Source organism: Vicugna pacos, chromosome 1 (assembly GCF_048564905.1).
Source record: "Vicugna pacos chromosome 1, VicPac4, whole genome shotgun sequence".
NCBI classification, from domain to species: Eukaryota; Metazoa; Chordata; class Mammalia; order Artiodactyla; family Camelidae; genus Vicugna; species Vicugna pacos.
Genome location: NC_132987.1, coordinates 7,530,858 through 7,552,236, shown reverse-complemented (window position 1 = coordinate 7,552,236; position 21,379 = coordinate 7,530,858). Strand labels below are relative to the sequence as shown.

Below are 21,379 nucleotides of genomic sequence, written 5' to 3'. Positions count from 1 at the left end.
GTCAATGCAGCCACAGTTCGGTCCACAGGGGACACTCCCAGCAGCCAAGAAAGTGATGGAGTAAGTAATCCCAGCAACAGAGAGACATGACGCCATGGTCCGCAAAAATTCAGAATACGCTAACACGCCGAGCCGTGTGGTCTTCCCTCCGGCACACAGGCTTTCTGAATTTCAAAGTACGCCGGAGCAATTCTCCCCAGAGGGGAGCTCTGGTGACTCAGAAGACATCTCAGTATCTCGCAGAACTTCAGAGCCATCATTACGAATGTCATGTCTGGCAGCCACACTGATGCTCAGACACGCCAATTAAGTAGATGACTGTACTTTTCCCCACCACCACCCGCCCCCCCTGAGAACACACCGCAGTTACATCAGAGGAGGAGACAGCCTGCTTCCAACGGTGGCAGGTGACACTGAAGAGTCCCCTCCAGCTTAACTGGGTTACAACCTGAGCCACAGAAATAAACCTGAAATTCCCAGAGGATCGGAGACAACCTGCCTTCTCCATCCTGGGCAGTGGCAGACAGCGTGCCGGACTGGGCACATTGTGAGCAGGCCGGGGCCAAGGGGATTTTCACACAGAGGCAAATCCTCTACGGAGGACCCTCCGCACAAGCCTAAGTTGACCCCACCCGAGAGCTCTGCGTCCCCTGCCTGTGCTCCTCACCCATTCCTTCCACAAGCATTTGCCTGCACGTTTGCAAAGGACACTGGCGCGTGCAAAGCAGTGGTCAGAGCGCTGGCCCTTAACGCAGCGCCGCAGGGAGGCACAGGCCCAGTGTGAAACCAGCTCCATCGCTCACGAGCTCCGGTTTGGGGCAACTGGTTGCTCCTCTCTGAGCCCTCGTTTCCCATCCATATAAAGAGGTAGATAATGAAATACACATCATGATAATCATACCAACTTCCCATGGTTTGTGCTAAGACTTAAAGACATGAAGCAAATCTCACGGGCAAGCACTTCCTGGACGTGTCCGCTACGACTGTGGACTCTGTGCAGGAGTCATGCTCTCGGGAAAGAGAGATGAACTGGGAGAGGCGGCTGGGACAGCACGGGGCAGGCGCCCTGCGACACGGGAGTTCTCAGGCTGCTGCGCGTCACAGTCCCCTGGCGAGCTCTCAAAAGTCTCGATGTCCAGGGCACACCCTGCACCAATGACATCACACACACTCTCTGGAGGAGGACCTCTGAAATCAGTATTATTTTAAATCACGTGAGTGATGCCATGGTGCAGCCAAGTTAAAGAACCAAGAATAGGATGTAATCGAGGTTCTAGGAACATCTGGAAGACAGGAGATCCAGCCCTTGCTGGAAGGCAGGCATGGGAAGCACTGGGGAAGAGTCTGTGGGAGAGAGGCCATTTGAAAGTCAGGTGAGAGAAAGACCGAGAGAAAGTGAACAGCACGAGACAGGGGGAGGAAGGCAGGACGTCTGCCCTGGCGCCACCGAGAGCACGTCCAGGAAGTGCTGACGCGTGGGTCTGGGGCTCCGTCACGCACAGAAGGGCCAGAGCACAGCAGGTTTTGAACCAGAGACACATGAAACGATATTCTATGATCTAAAGTAAAAAAAAAACAACACAGAAGATGTTTTTCACAAGCTTTTAGCAACAAGAATCCAGACAAAGAGGGCTGGATCCAAACCAAAACACCTCCTCTTCCCTAAGTAACTCTGCTCGGTAGGACTTAATTATACTTAGGTCCAAACCTGGGCTGTAGATGGAAAAAAAAAATAATAATCACCTCCTCCAATGCATGATGCTGAGTGGAAGGAGCCAGACTCAAAGCTACGTGCTGTATGGTTCCACACACACGGCATTCTAGGAAACGCAACACTACACGAGCAAAAAGCAAGTCAGTGGGGTGAGAGCGCTGAACGGACTACAGAGAAGACGGGGTGGGGAGGGTGTAGCTCCAGTGGAAGAGCACATGCTTGGCAAGCTTGAGGTCCTGGGTTCAATCTCCAGTACCTCCTCTAAAAATAAATAAACCTAATTACCTCTCCTCAGCAAGATAAAATAAAATAAAATGATACAATAGTAAATAAGCAAATAAATACTAAAAAAAAAGAATAGGGGGTTTTCTGGGGTGATGCAAGTGTTCTGTATTTTGATGGCAGTAATACTTACACAACTATGTGTGTTTGCCAAAATTCACAGAACCATATACTAAAAAGAGTGACTTTCACTGAATGTTAAAAAAAAATTGGGGGGGTGGGGAAATGGCAAGAATAAAATTACCTTTGCTGGAGGTCACACTCACGAGCCCCCGTATTACACACTGAACTAGATCTACCGAAAACGCGACACTGAAATTCCGCATCTGTCCTTCCCCACGGCCACATATAAATGACTGCTTTGGCACCATCTCTCGCCAAGCGTCTCCAGATCTTCCTAGCATCTGAGGCGGGACTGCACATTCTTCCCCCAGGATCAGTGTGACGCCAGAAGTCACACGCCTTCCTTCCTCACAAGATGGCAGCTGAGGCCACTGGCTGACCCAAGGCAAGGCCAGCGGGTGCCCTGCCCCACCGGGAAGGACTTTACGTCCCGAGACTCAAGACCACTCTCTTCCACTCACCAGCCTACCTTTATCCACGAGAGCAACTTGATGCACAAAACAGACCTCACAGATTCAGGCACTGGGATGAGATTTGATTCCTGGGCGTATCCGGCCATTGGCTGAGATTGTCAGTGTCTTTAGGAAGAGCCAGCATTTGCCTGCAGAACTGAAACCTCCCGTACAACTGAGATGTGCGGGGCAGGGGAACCCCACAGCAGGAGCAGTGATGGCTGTTGCTTTAACTTTGGCCACAGCGGCTCTCCTCACTAACAGAGATAGAGATGCAACGTCTGCCCAAGGGTTTGCTTTCTTGCTGGCTCCAGCCTTCAAGGTCTTGATGAAAAATACAAATGAATGCAGACTGAACTGCAACAAACACCTCCCTGGTTGTTTTCTGATTAACACACAAAAAAAAAAATTTTTTTTTTTTTACCTGTTTGGATTCCTAGCTGGCTGGTTCGGGAAGAAGCGGACAGAAAATCCTGATCCCAGATGGGAGAGTTTTGATTATAAACTTCTTCTTCTAACATGGACAGAAACCTAGACACAAGAGTGAAAGCAACAGTGAGATCAAAACTACCGTCCTACCAGAGGGACAAAGACCCCGCCATCCACGGCAGTCACCGCCACATCCGTATCTCCTCTTCGATTCAGAAACACGCTAGGGAATGACGACTCAAAGGATGATTTAGTTGGACAGCCCTGGGATATTCAAATACAGAAATGCATCTCTGCAAAGGGACTCTCTTCTGGCTCTGCAAAGACAGACACAACACAGACTATACAGAGCATCACAGCGGTGGAAATGCATTCCCCTGGCTCCCCCTCAGCGAGTCTCCAAACAGGATTACAGCCCTCTGCCGAGTTGTCGTTGTCACCGTCATTACCATCACAAAGGTGCTAATATTTATTGAGCGCTGGCCCTGTGCCTGCACTGTTCTAAAAACTTTTATTGAAATCTCCATCAAGCCAGTGAGTTACCTTTTTATTTCCTTATTTTTTTTTCCAGTACTTTTTCTTTTGCTCCTATGTTTTTTTTCTTTTTTACTTTTCTTTCTTTTGGTGGGGGGAGGTAATTAGGTTTTCTTATTTTTATGGAGGAGGTACTGAGGATTGAACCCAGGACCTCGTGCACACTAAGCATGCACTCTACCACTTAAGTTATACCCTCCCCTCGTACCTTTCTTATTTTTATTTATCACACACACACACAGCTCCTACTATGTGACAGACACCGTTCTAAGTAATTGAAGTCTACTAACTCACTTGATCTTCATAACAACCCCAGGAGACAGGATGTAGTATTGTACCCATTTTACAGATGGAAAAACTCAGGCCACAGAGAGGCTCAAGAACTGGTACGAAGTCCTACAACCAGTAAATTGCGGGGCCAAGATTAGAATGTGTGATTAATTACTGTATTATATTTCCTGTCATGTTTTAAACTAAAGGGACCTCAAGTTTTGGGGACCCACAGAAGTCACCTGGGTACCTTGTTAGGAATACAGATACCGATGCCCAACCAAGGTTTACTGAAACAGAGGCTGTGAGCATGGCCAGGGCAACAGACTTCTGATAAATACCGAGGACAATTCGTATAGACTCTCAAATGGAAGAACCATGATGAAAGTAAATACACAGGTCTACGCTTCCGGCACTGGAGGACCTTCCTGCGAGCCTCTCTGTAAGGTGCGTGACTTCTCATGGAGGGGAGCAGCATAATGAGACCAGCCAAGAGCCTGGGTTCTAAATCCCGGTGCTAAGCTCCTTGTTATTTGTGTGACCTTGGAACAAATTCTTAACTTTCTGCTTCTTCAGTTCTCCTTTCATAACAGGACTATCGACAGTAACTCCTGCACAAAGAAGCAGTAAGGAATACACTAATGTCAGGCTTCAAGGGGTGCCGACCCCAGGTAGGTGCTCATTCCTTCACTCAACAAACACTGCCTGACCGCCTCCCCACGTGCCAGGCGCTGTGGGAGGCGCTGGAGGACAGAGTGAAGACAGCCGGGCCCGGCCTCATGAAGCTGACGTTGCAGTGACATCATAAAGGTCCGCTCTTCTAAGTCCACTATCCCTTCTCCGAAATTCTGAAATCCAAAAGCCGTTAAAAATATTTTTTCCCTAACCCATTTGGGCAACAAATTCTCACCCGAACGCACATAAGACCACAGTCTTTATAATTACAGATGGATTTGCTTTGGGGAAACTGCCCCACCCCTAAAGCTATGATATATATATATAGAACATGTGTTGTGTTACCTTCATAAAGGTGTCAAGTCACCTTCAAACTTGAATTGTGAGGTCTGGATAACTGATCAAGGACCTACAACATCACCACCACAGTGACTATTACTGAGAGAGTACCACTGCTCTGCTCACTAGTCAAATCCACAAGACTTTAGGTCTCAGAGAGGGGAGGAGTTGGGGTTTGGGAAGTGAGAACCGGTTGGGAAAGGTCACGAGGGTCTTCCAACTTGCCGCTCATGCTCAGAGGATTTAAGAACAAGGGACCAGGAGAATGAACACCTATCCACCTGTACTCCACGGTTCACAGACACAGCATAGCATGTGTCACTTCTTGCTAAGCAAGCCACCGTCAGCTTACGCCTTAAAACACTTAGTATGTGCCTTAGCGGACACAGCAAGGCTGGCAGCAATAGGAGGGGAAGTCCTTCCTAAGATCACGCTCTGATCTTGCAGATGAGAGGGAAGACCTCCGCCTTTGCCTAAGAAGAGCCTGCCTGTACCCGCCACAGCCCTCAGTGCTTCCCCGCCTGCCCTTCATCGTGGAAGTCCACTCTCTTTCCTTCCCCAGGCTCCTCCTTTATCAGTAATTATACAGTCAGAACACTTCACAAAGCCCTACAGAGACTCACCAAAGAAGAATGCCATTAATAATTTAGGAAAATGGAGGCGGTGGGGGACGAGAATAGCTCAGTGGTAGAGTGTGTGCTTAGCATGCATGAGGCCCTGGGTTCAATCCCCAGTACCTCCATTTAAAAAAAATTAGGAAAATAATCATGTGTGTATTACATATGTATACGCATCTATATATATATATATGGTTATATATATATAGTGTTTTATATATAGTTATATATAGTTATTTCAATAGAATAAAGAACAATCTCGTGTAATGCCATAGGAGGTGCTTGTATACACACAGGATACAAAACTGTATGTAGAATAAAAGAATGCAACACCTGGGGAAAAAACAGATCTAAAGGCACTGACAGTCTCTCACGGTGGCAGGGCTATTGTGGCTCTTTTGCATGTTGGTTCCAAATTTTCATCAACATGTCTGTTTATCACTTTGAGAATCAAATACTGAAGTTGTTTCTTTTTTAACAACAACTGTGTCAGTAGGTGGATGGGGGGAAAGCCAAGCGGAAGCCAAGGCGCCACGTGAGGAGCAGGATCGTAAGGATGCAGCCCTGAAGGTGCAGCTGGGACGCCCAGCGACCTCCCCGGGTGCTGCGAGGGGCCAGAGCTGTCACTGAGAGTCAGTCCAAGACCCAGGTGGCAGCTCCAGCTTCAATAGATGCGATTCTGCTGCCAAACCTGCAGGTTATCAGCCCCTCGGAGCCTCATATGTTGTCATATTCAACAAAAAGAGATTTTAACAGAGGAGTGGGTGGTAGCTGTACCCTACCATTAGTAACAGAGAAGGGAAGAAAGCGATACTGATTTTTTGGCTGAGCAGCCAAAGCATGCCAGACCCTGGGCTGAAGGAACAACGCACTGTAATTAGAAAAATGAATTTGCTACAGGAAAAAAAAATTGTTACCGTGCAAGGTAATTAAAATTTCTTTTGAAGCACCATAAAAAAAGGTGTGAGGGAAGAGGGTTCCTCTTTGTCCCTTGGCTTAGAGACCAAATGACAACTATAATCCAAACACAAAATGCTACTTATGTGGCAAATGTAAGAGAGAAATAAGAAAACTGCTTTCATCTCTAAGGAAAGTTGCTGAGACCAGTTACAAGGCAGCCACTGAAACACATGAGCACACCCAGGGCTCACAACCCGTTTAGGGCAGCATCCCAACTGCAGCTTAGCAGGGGAGGGCAGAGCTCAGTGGCAGAGCGCATGCTCAGCACACCCGAGGTCCTGGGCTCCATCCCCTGTATCTCCCTCTATCAACAGAAGGGAAAAAAATGCAAACTGCAGTTTAAGTGCTTCTGAACCTTCCTCCCTGGAGGATATCAAAATGTTCCTGTCAGGCCTCAATCCTGTGCGCTGGTGGCCTTAAGGAAATACCACAAATCAGAGGCTGGGATTTATGTGCAAATACTGGGACGTTTAGCTAAAGCTCGTTAGACACATTCTGTAACTAAGATTGAGGGTTCGTGTTAAACTGCAAAAACAAAAGAAAAAAAAACTGCGGTTAACCTCTATCGCAAAACCACTTTTGTTGTTGTTTTGGTCCTCACTTATTTCTACAAATTAAAACCATCACCTTTCCTGAGACACACACTGGGTAAATCCAGTAATAGTTACAGTAATAAAAAAATCTAGTTTCTCAAATAAAACAGAATTTCCTCAATCTTTTGCTCAAAGACTTTAACAGCTCCTCTCTTCCACTCTATCCTCTGGTCTCCAAGCCCTCACTCGATCCTCTCTCAGACCCAGGAAGCCTTTTCAAATGATGGTTTCCGCCTCCTCCACCCAGTGCTACTCCGGGCAGAATGGACTGTCTCCTTCATGTCTTGTCATCACTGCTCCATGACACGTTGTCATCTGCACCCTCAGCCTCTTACCAGCAGCCAGACTCTGAGCTTAAATTTGTGGTTCTCTGCAGTGAAAATGCACTTCCAAGGCCAACGGCACAGCCCTGTGACTTCCTACGCCTGTGACACATTTCCCACATTGGAAAAATATTTAAATGATTACTCATATGTTGGGGTTCCGGCACGCAAGAGCGTGCATGGTCTACAAGAATCTGGGTGCGGAGGTGCAGAGATCATTCTGAAGAAGGCCCCCCTTCCTGGGACCTAGTTCACTTGGGCTGAGACAGGAGAGATCAGCCTGGCTTAGGACGGGCTGGAGACCTGGGATGGGAGGACCAGACCCCGAGTTGCCTGCACCGCTTCTGATGAGATGGAAACTGCTTCCGTGCAGTCTCCCTGTGCCCCCTCGCATCCTGGCAGCTGAATGCACACAACCAAGCTCTGCCCCACCTGTGAGGCTCGGAGACACTGGTGCAGGTGGGTCGGGGGGGGGGCGAGGGGGGCGAGTGACACAGAGTCAAGCTGTTCTCAGCCGGGCTGGAAAGCACCCAAGGAGACCCCGGGGGGACGCTGAGAAGGAGGCGGGCACTCTTCCTACCCCTCCTGACCTCACATCGATGTGGGCTTTGCCACTCATCCCGCAGTCTCAAGCCCTGGCGTCAAAGACCCACAGGAATGCTCCCTTACTTCGGGAAATGGGTGAGGATTAGGGTCCGTTTCTCCAGCGGCAGTTTGTCTTTTTCCTGTCTCGCCTGTTCCAGGAGCTGCCGCCTCATGACGGTGAAGACAGAGCGGAGCAGGGTTCTCCCGAACACCTGGGCGGTCTCGTACCGGGGCAGACTGTCACAGAACTGCGGCACGTTGCAGTAACACAGCCACCTGCAACCAGAGGAGACCCGTGCCATCAGCATCCCATGAACCCCAGGCCGTCCCAGACACCAAACACCCAAGTACGGTTACTCTATCCCAGTAACCTCGGCGGGAGGAACGAGGTCGGCGGGAGGAACGAGGTCTGTGGGACCAGCAGAAGCATCTCTACCAGCTGGTGACACCTGGGGATCAGGCTGGCGCACCGCTTGGGTCCAATTCTATTAGAATCATTCCATTCTGCAGCATCCTTTAGAGAGGAGGAGAAATTACAAGGGGAACCAAGGAAGCCCCTTCTGGGGAAGAATCAGAACCCCACCGTCTAATCCTCTGAGTGAAATTTCAGGCTTCATGAAGGCAGTACTCACATACCCCCGAGCTCTGGTGGGAAGATAAAGATCTTCAGACTGTGCAAAACTCAGTCAAAAAGCAGGAAGTAATAAGCTTCCACCATCTGTTGCTTGGGTGTATTTTCACTTAGACCCAAAGTCGAAAAATGCACTCATCGCACGGGGCTGGAGGAGTGCCGGGGCCCCAAGGGAAAGCAGAGCGTTCCTGAGCCCTGACCACAGCTCCGGGGCCCCCGGGCTACCTAGGGCACACGACTCAGAATGGAGAGGGATAACCTGGGAGTTTGAGATTAGCAGATACTAACTACCATATACACAGTAGATAAACAGTAAGTTTCTTCTGTGGAACACAGGGAACTATATTCAGTATCTTGTAGTAGCCTGTAATGGAAAAGAATCTGAAAAGGAATATATATGTATGTATGACTGAAACATGATGCTGTGCACCAGAAATTGACACAATGCTGGAAACTGACTACACTTCAATTAAAATTTTTTTTTAAAAAAGGGAAAGGAAGGGAAGGAAAAAGAAAAGAAAGCTCATTTGGCCAAGAGATGCTAGAAAATGAACATCCATTCACAATCGACCTGCCTTCTCTTTGGTCTCCCAGCGAATGCAAGGCCTGCAATTCCCAGGACCCAGTGACATGGCCCAGAGTGGGGCCCGCAGGGCTGCACAGACCAGGGAGGGGTCGGAGCGTCACTGCCCAGCCACTGTGCCTTAGCAGCAGATCCAAACCCATCCTCTGCCAGGACAGGACCGCCTTCCCCCAGTAAAACCCTCGCCTCCCTGTGTGCCTTCCTGATCTGCTCTAAGGTGGGGAGGATGCCCCAGTGAACCGCCACCCCCTCAGGCAAGAGCGGATAATGTTAACTTACACTCAGGCTTATGGACTTATTTTTTATTCTGTATTACTTCATAGTTCTTCTGAGTGGGGGGTGACGGGTGTTTCATCTTTGGGGAAGAAAACTTTCATCAGTGTTAGTTCACCTAGATTCGAGATTAACCTTAAAACCCTGCTGTAGGATCTTTCATTTTGAGAAGTTCTGCACAACTCAGAATCTAAAGCTAATTATTTGCCACTTTCCCTTAGCGTACTCTGTGGGTCAGGTCTATTTTCAGAAGTCCTATTCCTCTGATACTTAATGTTCAGGTTATTTCCTCCTGGCATTATATAAGCACACCATCGTGAAATTCAGGGAATTCCAAAATATTTGTTCAGCTTTTTTTTTTCCTAAAACCACAGTGATTTCTGGAGGATATATAAAGATCTATTTCATATATACTTATAATATTTTTTAAATGTTTTTGATATTAATTTTTGAGGTGGGGTAGGTAATTAGGTATATTTCTTTATTTAATGGAGGTACTGGGGATTGAACCCAGGACCTCGTGTATGCTAAGCACACACTTTACCAACTGAGCTATATCATGCCCCACCATAAACACTTACAAGACATTTTTAAGGTTAAGTATATGTTAACCTTGATGTACCAGATACTTATAACATATAAAATATTTATATTTTCCCTTAATTCAGAACAGAGAGTATAAGTAATTTAAGCAGTCCCATTGTTCAGTCTGCATTTAATTTATTGGATAAATCTGAGCAGGCTGGCTTTGTAAGGAACATAATCATTTTTTTGTTGCTGTCTTGTTTGTTTTGTTGTTTTGTTTTTTGGTGGAGGGAGGTAATTAGGTTTTACTTACTAATCTATTTCTTAGAGGAGGTACTGGGGATTGAACCAGGACCTCGTGCATGCTAGGCAAGAGCTCTACCACTGAGCTACACTCTCCCCTCATAATCATTGTTCAGTCCAGTCTTCTCCACGGACAACCCTACCTCTCCCCATCTTCGTGCTGATGCATGTTCCAGACGTGCTCGGCCCCTTTGTTCTAACTGCCACGACTGCTGCACATCACACGCTGAACAGGCAGCTCAGGTCTGAGGTTCCTTTACCATCAAGATAAGGCCCCGTGGTGCCTGCAGCTGTAACGGCACCCATCTTTGAGAAGATGCAATCAGTGAGACACCAGGCTCACGTGGCATGAGTTTTCTGAATTCCCAAGTGGTCGTGACAGTGAGGTTTTGCTTTGAAACACGTCTTGCTTCCCATCGTGGTCACAGGGTGTTCCTCTCCTTCGCTTTCTTCATCACCACCGGGCGACAGGGGAGCGGGGGGTTGGGGGGAGAGGCTGTCGTCTACCTTCATTTCCTTATTTATTATTCAGAGGCTCTTGGTCTCCATCTCGCCTAGAAATCAGCAGGTTGCAGAACTCGGCAGGACAGACTCATTCACATCGGTCTCCACTCCTCTGCCTTCAGCTGCTGGCTCAGAAGGCTGGGCTAGGAAAGACTCTGCCGCCATCTCTCTGTGCCGTTATCTTCCTTTCTAACGTGATGCTCAAATCATTACACTCTCAGCCTTTGTCCACGCTCCAGCTTAAAAGTCGCACGCTGGCAGTGACTGGGTTTTGGAGAACGTGTGTGGGAGGAAAAACATGACTAGCATCTTCCCAGCAGCCGTGCTGTGTGCCATACACCACAACACCCCTGGCTGGGCGGAGGAAGAAACTGAGGGTCAAGGAGGCCAAGTGACTGGCCCAACGTGCACAGAACTGAGGGGGGATGGAGCCAGGATTGAAACCCCTCGCTCATTCCAAAACCCGACTTCTGTTTTCACAATTCCTGAAGAATTTGTAAGTGCCGCCCATTTCTTGGTAATCCCCAAGGGCTACAAAATATTTTTGTTCTGTTTTCTAAAACACAGCATTAACTCCCGGGCTGTTTCACATTTAATTCTCCTTCCAGATGAAACAACTTTTCCTCTATTAAGAGTGGTGAATACATTCAGGGGGTTGGCTTTGACAAATACTCAGTTTCATCCATCATTCGTGATGGAGTTAAAAGAGAAATTTTTGAGGGTTCTAGTACCTCAACTCATTATAAACAAGAGTTACAATAATCTAGGAACAACTGCTAATGTAAAACTCTGAAACGGGGGAAAATGAAGATATTAATGGAAAAAATCAATTTTGAAGAAATCTGTAATTTCTATAAAAGTCAATCATTAGGAGAAAATACTTTATACTTCAAATTGTATATATTGTAAAAGGGGAAGGAGAGAAAAAAAAGGGATATTACTCATCAAATCAGGTCAGTGATCAGAGGAGAAAACTTACCTTCAACTACACCCATTTCTACTATCACCAGCTGTTACAGAAAATAACCTGGCTGCAAGTGGTTTTTACAGGCTGTCAAAAAACACTGCCTATTTTAAATCAGAAAAAAAGTATATCCCCTGAAGCAAGCTTGATGTGCCTATAAAACATAAATGCTACTATATATAAAAATAGATTTTAAAAAAGTTTTTTTCTGTATAGCACAGAGAACTATATTCACTACCTTGCAATAACCTTCAATGAAAAAGAATATGAAAACGGACATATGTATGTATCTGCATGACTGGGACACTGTGCTGCACACCAGAAACTGACACACTGTAACTAACTGTACTTCTATATATGTATAATATGGAAAATATTTAAAAAGTGAATAGAATGGATAATCCAAGTCACTCTTACTAAAGTAAAACCCAGTGTAGGTCATTCTATTTTGTGTGACCATGCTTTTTCACTTTCAAAGTCAATTCTATTATTCTGCAGTTCACAAGTAATAAATATAAATTCCAACTTTAGGAAAAAAAAATATACACTCAATTCAAGAATATTTTCAGAGTTTGATGCCCACAAATAGGGGAAGAATTAAGTAAATTACAGTCCATCAACTCAACGGTCTATAATACCATTTCAATAGGGGACAAAAGGATGCAAGTTTTATGTTTTCTTTTATTCTAACTAACATACAATATTTATTTAAAGGGACAAAGACCATAAGAGAATATGTATAATGAGATTAGTTTCATCCTGGTATTGGGACTATGGTGGTCTTTCCTTCTATAAAAAAAAAAAATATAACACTATTCTATTCATGGTGATTGCTTTGTTTTTTTAATGAGTGAGGTCTCTATATCATAATTACAGAGTCATAGAATAGTTACCTATTTTGGGGGGAGTGTCTTTGTCTTGTTTTGATATGAGGGTGATGGTGGCTTCATAGAATGACTTTGGGAGTGTTCGAGAAGGGTCAGACTAAGCTCACCTTCGTGTGTTTGGTAGAAGTCTGCAGTGAAGCCATCTGGCCCTGGACTTCTGCTTGCAGGGAATTTTTTTTTATTACAGATTCCATTTCACTTCTAGTGATTGGTCTGTCCAAATGATCCATTTCTTCTTGACTCCATTTTGGTGGACTGTATGTTTCTAGAAACTTGTCCATTTCTTCTAGGTGGTCCAGTTCGTTGGCATGTGATTATTCACAGTATTCCCTTTTTTTTTTTCGTGTATCTGTGGAATCAGCTGTAATTTCTCCTCTTTCGTTTCCGATTTTGTTTATTTGCTCCTCTCTCTTTTCTTCTTGCTGAGCCTGGCCAGCAGTTTGTTGATTTTGTTTGCCCTTCCAAAAAAACAGCTCTTGGTTTTATTGATTTTCTCCATTTTTTTTTTCATGGGGGGAGGTAATTGGGTTTACTTATTTATTTCTTTTTAATGGAGGACTGGGAATTGAACCCAGGACTTCCAGCACGCTAGGCGCGGGCTCCACCACTAAGCTCTACCCTCCCCACTCTCTATTGCTTTTTTAATCTCTGTTTATTTATTTCCTCTCTGACCTTTATCCTTTCCTTCTGCTGACTTTAGGTTTTTGTTTGTTGTTGTTCTTCTAATTCTTTTAGGTGGTGGGTTAGGTTGTTTGAGATTTTGCTTGTTTGTTTTTTGAAGAAAGTTTCATTGTGTATCACCTGTATCACCACGAACTTCCCTCTTAGAACTGCTTTTGCTGCACCCCATAGATTTTGTGTAACTGTGTAGAATAGTTATCTAGGTCAGCAGTGCTCAAAAGAAACACAATGCAAGCCACATATGTCATTTTAAATCTTCCAATCGTCACATCAAAAAAGTCAAAAGAAATGGCTGAAATTAACTTAATATATTTTACTTAATTCAATATATTCAAAATATTACCATTTCAACATGCAACCAGTATAAAAAACTATTAATGAAACACTTTACATTCTTTTTCTGGTACAATTTCAGAAATCTTAGTTCCTACCAGCCACCCTTCAGATGCTCAGTGGACACATATTGTTTGCAACTATCGTATTGAGAGCACAGGTCTAGATGATCTGGATCCCTTACCCCACAAAACATCATGTTATTAATGAAGAGTCTGGGGAGTTAAATTAGAGACATTCTCTCTGAATTGATGGAGTCTCATGATAACTGGGCAACCCTTTACTTGCAGATGCAAGTAGCAAATGTTACGTCCAAAACATGCTTTATGCGCCAAAGAAAAGGCACTGGTCACCGGCTTACCTGGTGTAGTTCTCTTTGTATCCGGAAATGTCATCATTGGGAGATCGCAGTCTTCGCTGAGACGGTGCCTCCAGATGCCAATAATTGATACGGTTTAGGAACATTTTTGCTAGCTCCACAATCGTTTGCCTCTCTTTGGATGGCAGGTGACTGAATTTGTACTGTACAAAGTTATTCACACCCTGAAAAGGAGCAAAGGCAATTTATTCACACAGCTATGCCATCATCCCAGTTCTGAACAGCCACACAGTCAGCACTATTGGTGGTCGTTAGCAAAAGAATAGACATTTCTCTGTTCACACCAATCTCTTCCTTTTCCCCATGAGAAAACAGGAATGCCCAGAGGGAATCGTGCCTCAGATCCCAGTGGATGCAAAGCAACAAGACAGAGAGGCTGTGAGTTGCGATTCTATGGCTGGTGCAAACGGGCCACGCTAAAGAGAAAATCAAAATCGCAGGCTGAAAAGGTCAATGCCCCTGAAACAATAAAATATGGCTATTCTGCAGCATAACTGCTGCTGTGCTATCAACACAGTAGCTCACATATAATAAAGATCCTTGGATGAATATAATGTTTTTACAGTAACAAATCAAAAGGCTGGTAGCGGATCTTTCAACGAACTAAACCAATAGAATTTAAACTCTTTACTACCTATCACTCTTCCCGTTTCATCAAGTTTATATAAAAAAAAATCTTATTCAAAATTACGAGCTTTGGGGGTGGGTGTAGCTCAGTGGTAGAGCACATGCTTAGCGTGCATGAGCTCCTGGGTTCAATCCCCGGTACCTCCCTTAAAAAAAAGGAAAAGGAAAAGAAAATAAAACATGGGCTTCTATAAGAATCTGTAGATTGATTTAATCTTTATTTAATTTCAAATAAAGGAAAAATAAATTCTTATTTAGTAGGGCTTGAAGACAAAATTTCTTCTACTAAAAACTGACCGGTAAAATATATTTATTTGTATTTGCAAGGACTCTGATATCATGTCTTGTGTAATCAGTCTCATCAAGAAATGCCGTCAGGAATATGTGAGATTTACTTAGCTGAATCGTGACTGGACAGAAAGTGACACTGATCAGACACTGACAACACCGAACGGAAAAGGTCTGCACATGTCAACAGATTCCCCACGTAAATCTCGGCTTCCATCCAGGAATCATATTGTGGCAGGGAGTCAATTTCTGGATACAAAATCCCATTTCTCTTTTGTGCTTTTTTTGCTTGACCTACAGTGTTGTTTTTCACATTGCGACTGAATTCCCTCACCTCAAAAGACTTTTTTAGACGGTGCCAAAGAAAGGGACAAAGACTTGATTTTAAAACATCAACACCAAGAAAAAGCCCATTTTGTGTGTTCTCACGAACTCCATGTTCTTCTTAATTTTTTTCTTCAACCCGACAAGACAAAAGCTAGATCATTTATTACATTAAGCATTTACTTCTGATCCAAAGAGTTCAGGACAATTTCTACCAATGTGATGAACATCTCTAAGCTACGGAGAAGGATGGAAGAAAGATGAGGTTTGTTCAGCCTTAAAGTAATTGAAAAAAGGGGGGGGGGGCTGCTCTTTTATCTTTTTACCTGTTCAATACTAGGTTTTTCAAACGGGGGCTTCTTCTCCAAAGAGCCTTCAACCACAGGTTTTCCTCTTTGTAAAATAGACTTTCTCAAGAGCTGCAAAAAAAATCAATCAGTGTCACACACACAGAGCCTTGAAGGAAAGTCATTGCATTCTATTTATCTTTGTTACAAGGAAATAAATCCTTACATCAGTAAAATGGGTGACTATCAGATAACCCAACTGGCCTTCATGCCCACAACCAGAGCTGTGAGGAGCCGGCCACCTGCATGTTCTGGGCAGCCCAGAGCACCCAGCAGTGGCCACAGCCACCTCTCTCCTGAGGACTTTCCCTTGTCCTCTCTGTTCCAGGATTCGGCTGGGCCAGAGACCCAGGGGCACCGCGCAGGCTCTGAACATGCCCATCCAGGCCGCCGCGGGGTGCTCACACCCTGAAGGGTCTTATTTAAGCCCATGAAAGGCCAAGGTCCATCCTGCACAAACAAGGCCGGGGGACAGGGAGCTGCCTGTGCCGCAGCTGTGTGTCATGGGCGTAATCCAGGGCCCAGGAAGGAATCCTGCAAGGCTCTCAACTGGCAACACTCGCTGCTGAGGTCTTTTCCCATCGGCTCTCCATCACAGAATGCAGGCCAAGCCTTCTGGCATCTCTGTGCCCACAAAATAAAACACTGCTCTTAATCCCTGCCACTGGAACGTAAGGCCCTCAAAGAGCAAACATCAGCGAGAAAAGGGAACACCGAACCACGGATCAACACCGAATTTGAAAATAAATTTGATACTGAAATTCTTTTTTTTTAAATTTTTGAACAATTTTATTGTGGTATAATTTCTGTAAACTGCACGTATTTCAGATGTACAATCTGATGAACTTTGATAGATGCACATACCCATGAAGCCACCACCACAATCAAGCCAGCTAACATCTCCATCACTCCCCAAGAGGTGCAAATTTCGAACTCCCAATTTATCCCTTCCCACTCACTCTACCCTCTGGTAACTGTAAGTTTGTTTTCTAGGTCTGAGTCTGTTTCTGTTTGGTAAATAAGTTCATTCATCTTTTTTATAGATTCCATATATAAGTGAGATCATATGGTATTTTCCTTTCTCTGTCTGACTTACTTCACTCAGAACGATAATCTCCAGGTTCATTCATGTTGCCACAAATGGCATTATTTTGTTCTTTTTATGGCTGAGTAGTATTCCATTGCATGTATGTGTATATACCACAGTTCTCTATCAAGTCATCTGCTGATGGACTGATACTGAAATTCTTCGCCTTCAACCTTTGCATGAATTTCTGTGACCCTTACACGTGGGCCAGTTATGATATATGACAGCGCATTTATTTCATTACATCTTTCCGTCCTTTCTCCACTGATTGCCTTGTCAATAGGAACAAAACACAGCAACATTTCTCCCAAGAGTTAATGGAAACGGATGAACCCCAAGGCTGAGGGTCGCCCCACGTCCCCCACGGGGCCAGGTCTTACAAGGGCCTCAGTCCCTTCTAGAGATGCATATAAAGAAAAGGTTGATCATAAAATTTAAATATAGGGGGAGGAAATAGCTCAGTGGTGGAGCACATGCTTAGCAGGCACGAGGTCCTGGGCTCAATCCCCAGTACCTCCATCAAAAACAAAAGAAAATTAGACACAAATAATTCTGGCTGCCTACTTTCTTTGCCTGGTTAAAACAAGACCATTTGGGAATTTGACCCATGGTGGGTTTCAACTGGGGGTGGGTAAATGGGTGGACCGGGGAGAGGCTGAATCTCGTCTTCTTCATCTACAAGGATGCAGCTGGGATAAGTGGGTGTAAACGAAAATGTTGACAGCAGCAAGCACGTGCATCCTTACTTTTGCCAGGCACTCTGGGCAGTTTTGTTTTGTTTTGTTTCGTTACTTTTTGGGGGGGTAGGGGGAAGGTAATTAGGCTGTTTATTTATTTAATGGAGGTGCTGGGGTTTGAATCCTGGACCTCGTACATGCTAAGCACACATTCTACCACTGAGCTATACCCTCCCACCCTGGGCAGTTCTTTGTACCGTTTTATCTCCTTAATCCTCCTAATGACCTTTTGAGGAAGCTGCTATCCTTGTCTGTATTTCACAGGTAAGGACACTGAGAAAGAATGACTTGCCCGAGGTCACAGTCACTCAGTGATGAAGGCAGGACTGGAACCCAGAGAGCTGGACTCAGCACCAGGACACAGGAGCCTTTATTTAACAAGCAGCTTTTCACTGAGTTTACTTTCAACCTCAAAAGAGGAAGTTTCTAAAATGCCGCTAAAATGGGTAAGTACGTTTTCATTTAATTTCATCACTGAGACATGAGACAAAGGAACTGCTTTTCATAAGCTAAGAAACAGATGATTGAGAATGTATTTGCCCTGAAGAATGATTCTGGGGGGGGGGGCAAGGGGAGAAGGCTGAATATTTTGGATTTTGTCCCCGGGAGCAAATATACTTGCATTGTTAAATATGAGGGAAGTGAGAGAGAGAGAGAGAGAAAATGAACTTCAAAGTGCAGCACTGTTTTCTAGCCTGCCGCTGGGTTATAAACAGGACTGAGAGGAGGCCAACAGGATGGAAACCTTAGTACCACCTTCCCTTCCAACAGGGCGGTGGGGGACCGCCTGCCAGGGAGCGGGGTTCCAAGACAAACAAAAGCTGCAGCCATGCAGATGTTGCTTCTCTCCAACTGAGATCTTTTCCCAAAGAAGCTCCAAACACTATGAACCTGCCAGGGTTTAATCCAGGTGACTCAGGCCCCACAGTCATGTCAAAAGTTGTCACCTGGAGTAGCTAAGCGCCTGCTCACGGCATGGGGGACTCAGCTGTGTGTTCTCTCTCTCTCTCCCCTCCCCCACCATTTGCCATTTTAGTGTTAATTTTCCCCCATGACCTCAAATTTTAAAAACAGAATTCTCTGTCCCACTCCTGTTCTCTATCAACCCCAAAACCCCCATTAGCACACACACAAAAAAAAGTTAATAAAAGGGGAAAAGGGAAAATCATCTATCAAGTCAATTCAGATCACCCAACCCCCCACCAAAAAAAAAAAAGCTATAGGAATTCATATCAAATTTGCCCTGAGATTCCTAGCAGCCAAAGCAAAAGGGGAAACACAAAGGAAAATGTCTCTCTCCTCATCATTACAAGATGAAACACAGCACCCATTTGGGGATGCAGGCTCCTCCTGGCTGTAAGCCCTGAGTGGAGGGTTTTGGGTTTTGTTTTTGTTTTTAAAGATCCTTATAAGGGTCACACAACACAACATAATCAACTGTGCCCTCAGTAGCAGGGTTGTTTTTTTCAATAGATGAATGTACTAAATAGAGTTTCCAGATAAAATACAGACAGTGCAAATGTGAATTTCAGATAAATAATTGTTAGTGTAAGATGCCCCTAATATTACACCAGTTTGTCCTAAATATTACATGGGACATATCTGAACTTAAAAAGTAGATTATTTTTATTTGTTTAAGTATAGTTAATTTACAACGTTGTGTTCATTTTATTTTGCTTTGTTTTTTAATTATTCCATCTATCAGTCTCTTTTATGAGTCTATTTTTGGCAACCTGAATTTTTTCTATCTGTCCCCACCACCTGTTTTTCTCCCCAACATCTGTCTGTCCTGGCCATAATCAGAAACATGGGGAGACCTCTGTCTTTGGAAGGGAGGGGTCGGGTGCACACAGAGCTGAGGCAGAGCCATGATGGGGCCATGGCAGCAAGACAAGGTGACTGGTGTCAACAAGACACAGAGAACAGCAGTGAGACGCCAGAACCAATTTGGAAATTCTTGATCCCACCCCTGGAAGTGGAAGAGTCCAGGCATGGCGCCACCCCTCCAATCACGTCCCCTCTGCACCCCCCCTGCTGCCCCGGTCCCCCATGAGGGACCCCCTACCACTCCTGCATCCAGTCACGCTCACTCAGCACCCAAGCTGCACGCTCCTTCTTCCTACTGCCTGGAAGGCGCTTCCCCCAGCCCTTTATGCTCCTGACTCTTAACTGTCACCTCCTCCGAGAGTCCTTCCCTAACTGCCCTTCCTGTGACCATGTCGCCACACCCTCCCCCGTGCCTGCCATTGTGACTCCACTTAAGCTACTTTGTTTCTCTTCAAGGCACTTCTCACCATCTGCAAATACACTATTAACTTGTTGAGGGTCTGCCTCTTCTACTGAAATGCTAACTCCACAAGGGCGAGGACCCTCTTTTGCCCCCAATCCATCCCTCACACCTACACGAGCACCATGCACAGAGCAGGTGCACAGGAGGTGGTCCTTGGACGGATGGCTGGCTGCCAAGAAGTCGATAAGCACACACAAATAAATATACTCAACTCAGCATACAAGTATGAAGGCTCTCGAGGGGCGTGACGTGCCCAGAGGACTCTGGGTCTGTGTAGAGAGCCCCGCACGAGGAAGCACGCGCTTCAGCAAACCTGAGGCTGAGCGCCTTCCCACCTGAGCTGGCGGGTGGCAGATGCGCACAGATGAACCGTGAGAGGAAGAAGGAGAGCCTTTCAGAACGTTCAGGTCTCACCTTGAATAGGTAGAAATACACCTGTTTGGTATCCGCATCTTCTTCCTTGTGGACACAGGTGAAGAGATATTCCACGTCCAACACTATTCCCAGGAGTCTGTTCATTTCTTCCTCAGACACGTTCTCCAGGTGGGAAACGTGAGCCGCTGCAGACAAAGAGTGAAGGAACACGTGTGAGAAACTGATGACACCAAGGACAGTCTCTGTTATAAAAGTGGGAGGTTCTTGGGGGAGCGTGTAGCTCAGCGGTAGAGTGCATGCTTAGCAGGCACAAGGTCCTGGGTTCAATCCCCAGCACCTCTGCTAAAATAAATAAACCTAATTACCTTCCCCTCTCCCCCCCAAAAAAAAACACAAAGAGATTTTTTTTAATTTTAATTAAAATAAAAATGGGAAGTTCCCTCTCAGGAACCTTCTGGAATGTGATCCACCAGATTGCATTGCACATACAGGAACTTGTGGAACTCCTGGAAGACTGAGGTCTTCTCTCAAAATTGACTCATGACTAAGAGGCTACCACCTTGTCAAGCACAAGCCTGCCTCCACCACTAGTGGCGAATGTATGGTTTTGAGATCTGGAACTTGTTGGCACCATGTCTGGACATGAGAGTGTTAAATTCTTATAGTAACTTTCCATGTAAGCTGATTCTCCACCGCACCAAGAGGGTCCTCGAGGTGGAGTCAGGATTTGAGGACTGGGGGTTCAGAGGGACACAAAAACCAAGCCCCCCAAAGGTGTGGTTCTAAGCCCTGGGAGTGGTCCCGTTGGCTGAGAACATCCCGTATCCGTCGAGACTGAATGAAGCCCTTTTCCTCAGCCCTTCTGAGACGCAGTGTGGACACCACCCCGTCTCTGTAGCAAAGCCCCGAGGTCTGTGTGAGCTTGAGATTCAACATCCTCCACAATCACGCCCCCAAACCCATTCTTCCGCCCTTACCCTGTGGTCTCACTGAGGGTAGGTGGCGTTTCCACTGGCCTCCTCCTTTCTATGCCCCCACCCCCTCTTCTACCCAATTCCAGTCCATTTCAAGGTTAACCCATTTTATCCTCAACAAATGCCATGAAGTGGGTCTCAGTAATCCCATTTTAACGTTCCGGAAACTGAGGCTCAGAGAGATGGAACATCGTTTCCTCTAGTGCCACCCAGCCAGTACGGCAGAGCCGGGTCCGGAAGCAAAGAACGCCTGACCCGCATTCCAAGGTGCCCACACCCACAAGTCCGGGATGATCAGCTGACTCCCCGCTGAGGGCTCCCCGCCTGGGGAGCCACGCGGCAGCGGACCAGGAGCTCTGCGCCTGCGCGGG

At 45.7% G+C, this 21,379-nt stretch overlaps 1 protein-coding gene across 6 annotated transcripts in view; it reads right to left on the bottom strand.

Annotated features, from left to right (window-relative positions):
- Positions 1-21,379, bottom strand: part of KAT2B (lysine acetyltransferase 2B) — a 93,432-nt gene that overhangs the window by 25,049 nt on the left and 47,004 nt on the right. For all 6 annotated transcript variants that reach the window (XM_072948251.1, XM_072948394.1, XM_072948450.1 and 3 more), the window contains exons 3-7: positions 20,074-20,219; positions 15,525-15,617; positions 13,942-14,123; positions 7,981-8,172; positions 2,996-3,102 (exon numbers count right to left, since the gene is read on the bottom strand). In XM_072948251.1, the coding sequence (XP_072804352.1) occupies positions 2,996-3,102; positions 7,981-8,172; positions 13,942-14,123; positions 15,525-15,617; positions 20,074-20,219 (720 nt within the window). The remainder of the gene's footprint in view (positions 1-2,995; positions 3,103-7,980; positions 8,173-13,941; positions 14,124-15,524; positions 15,618-20,073; positions 20,220-21,379) is intronic.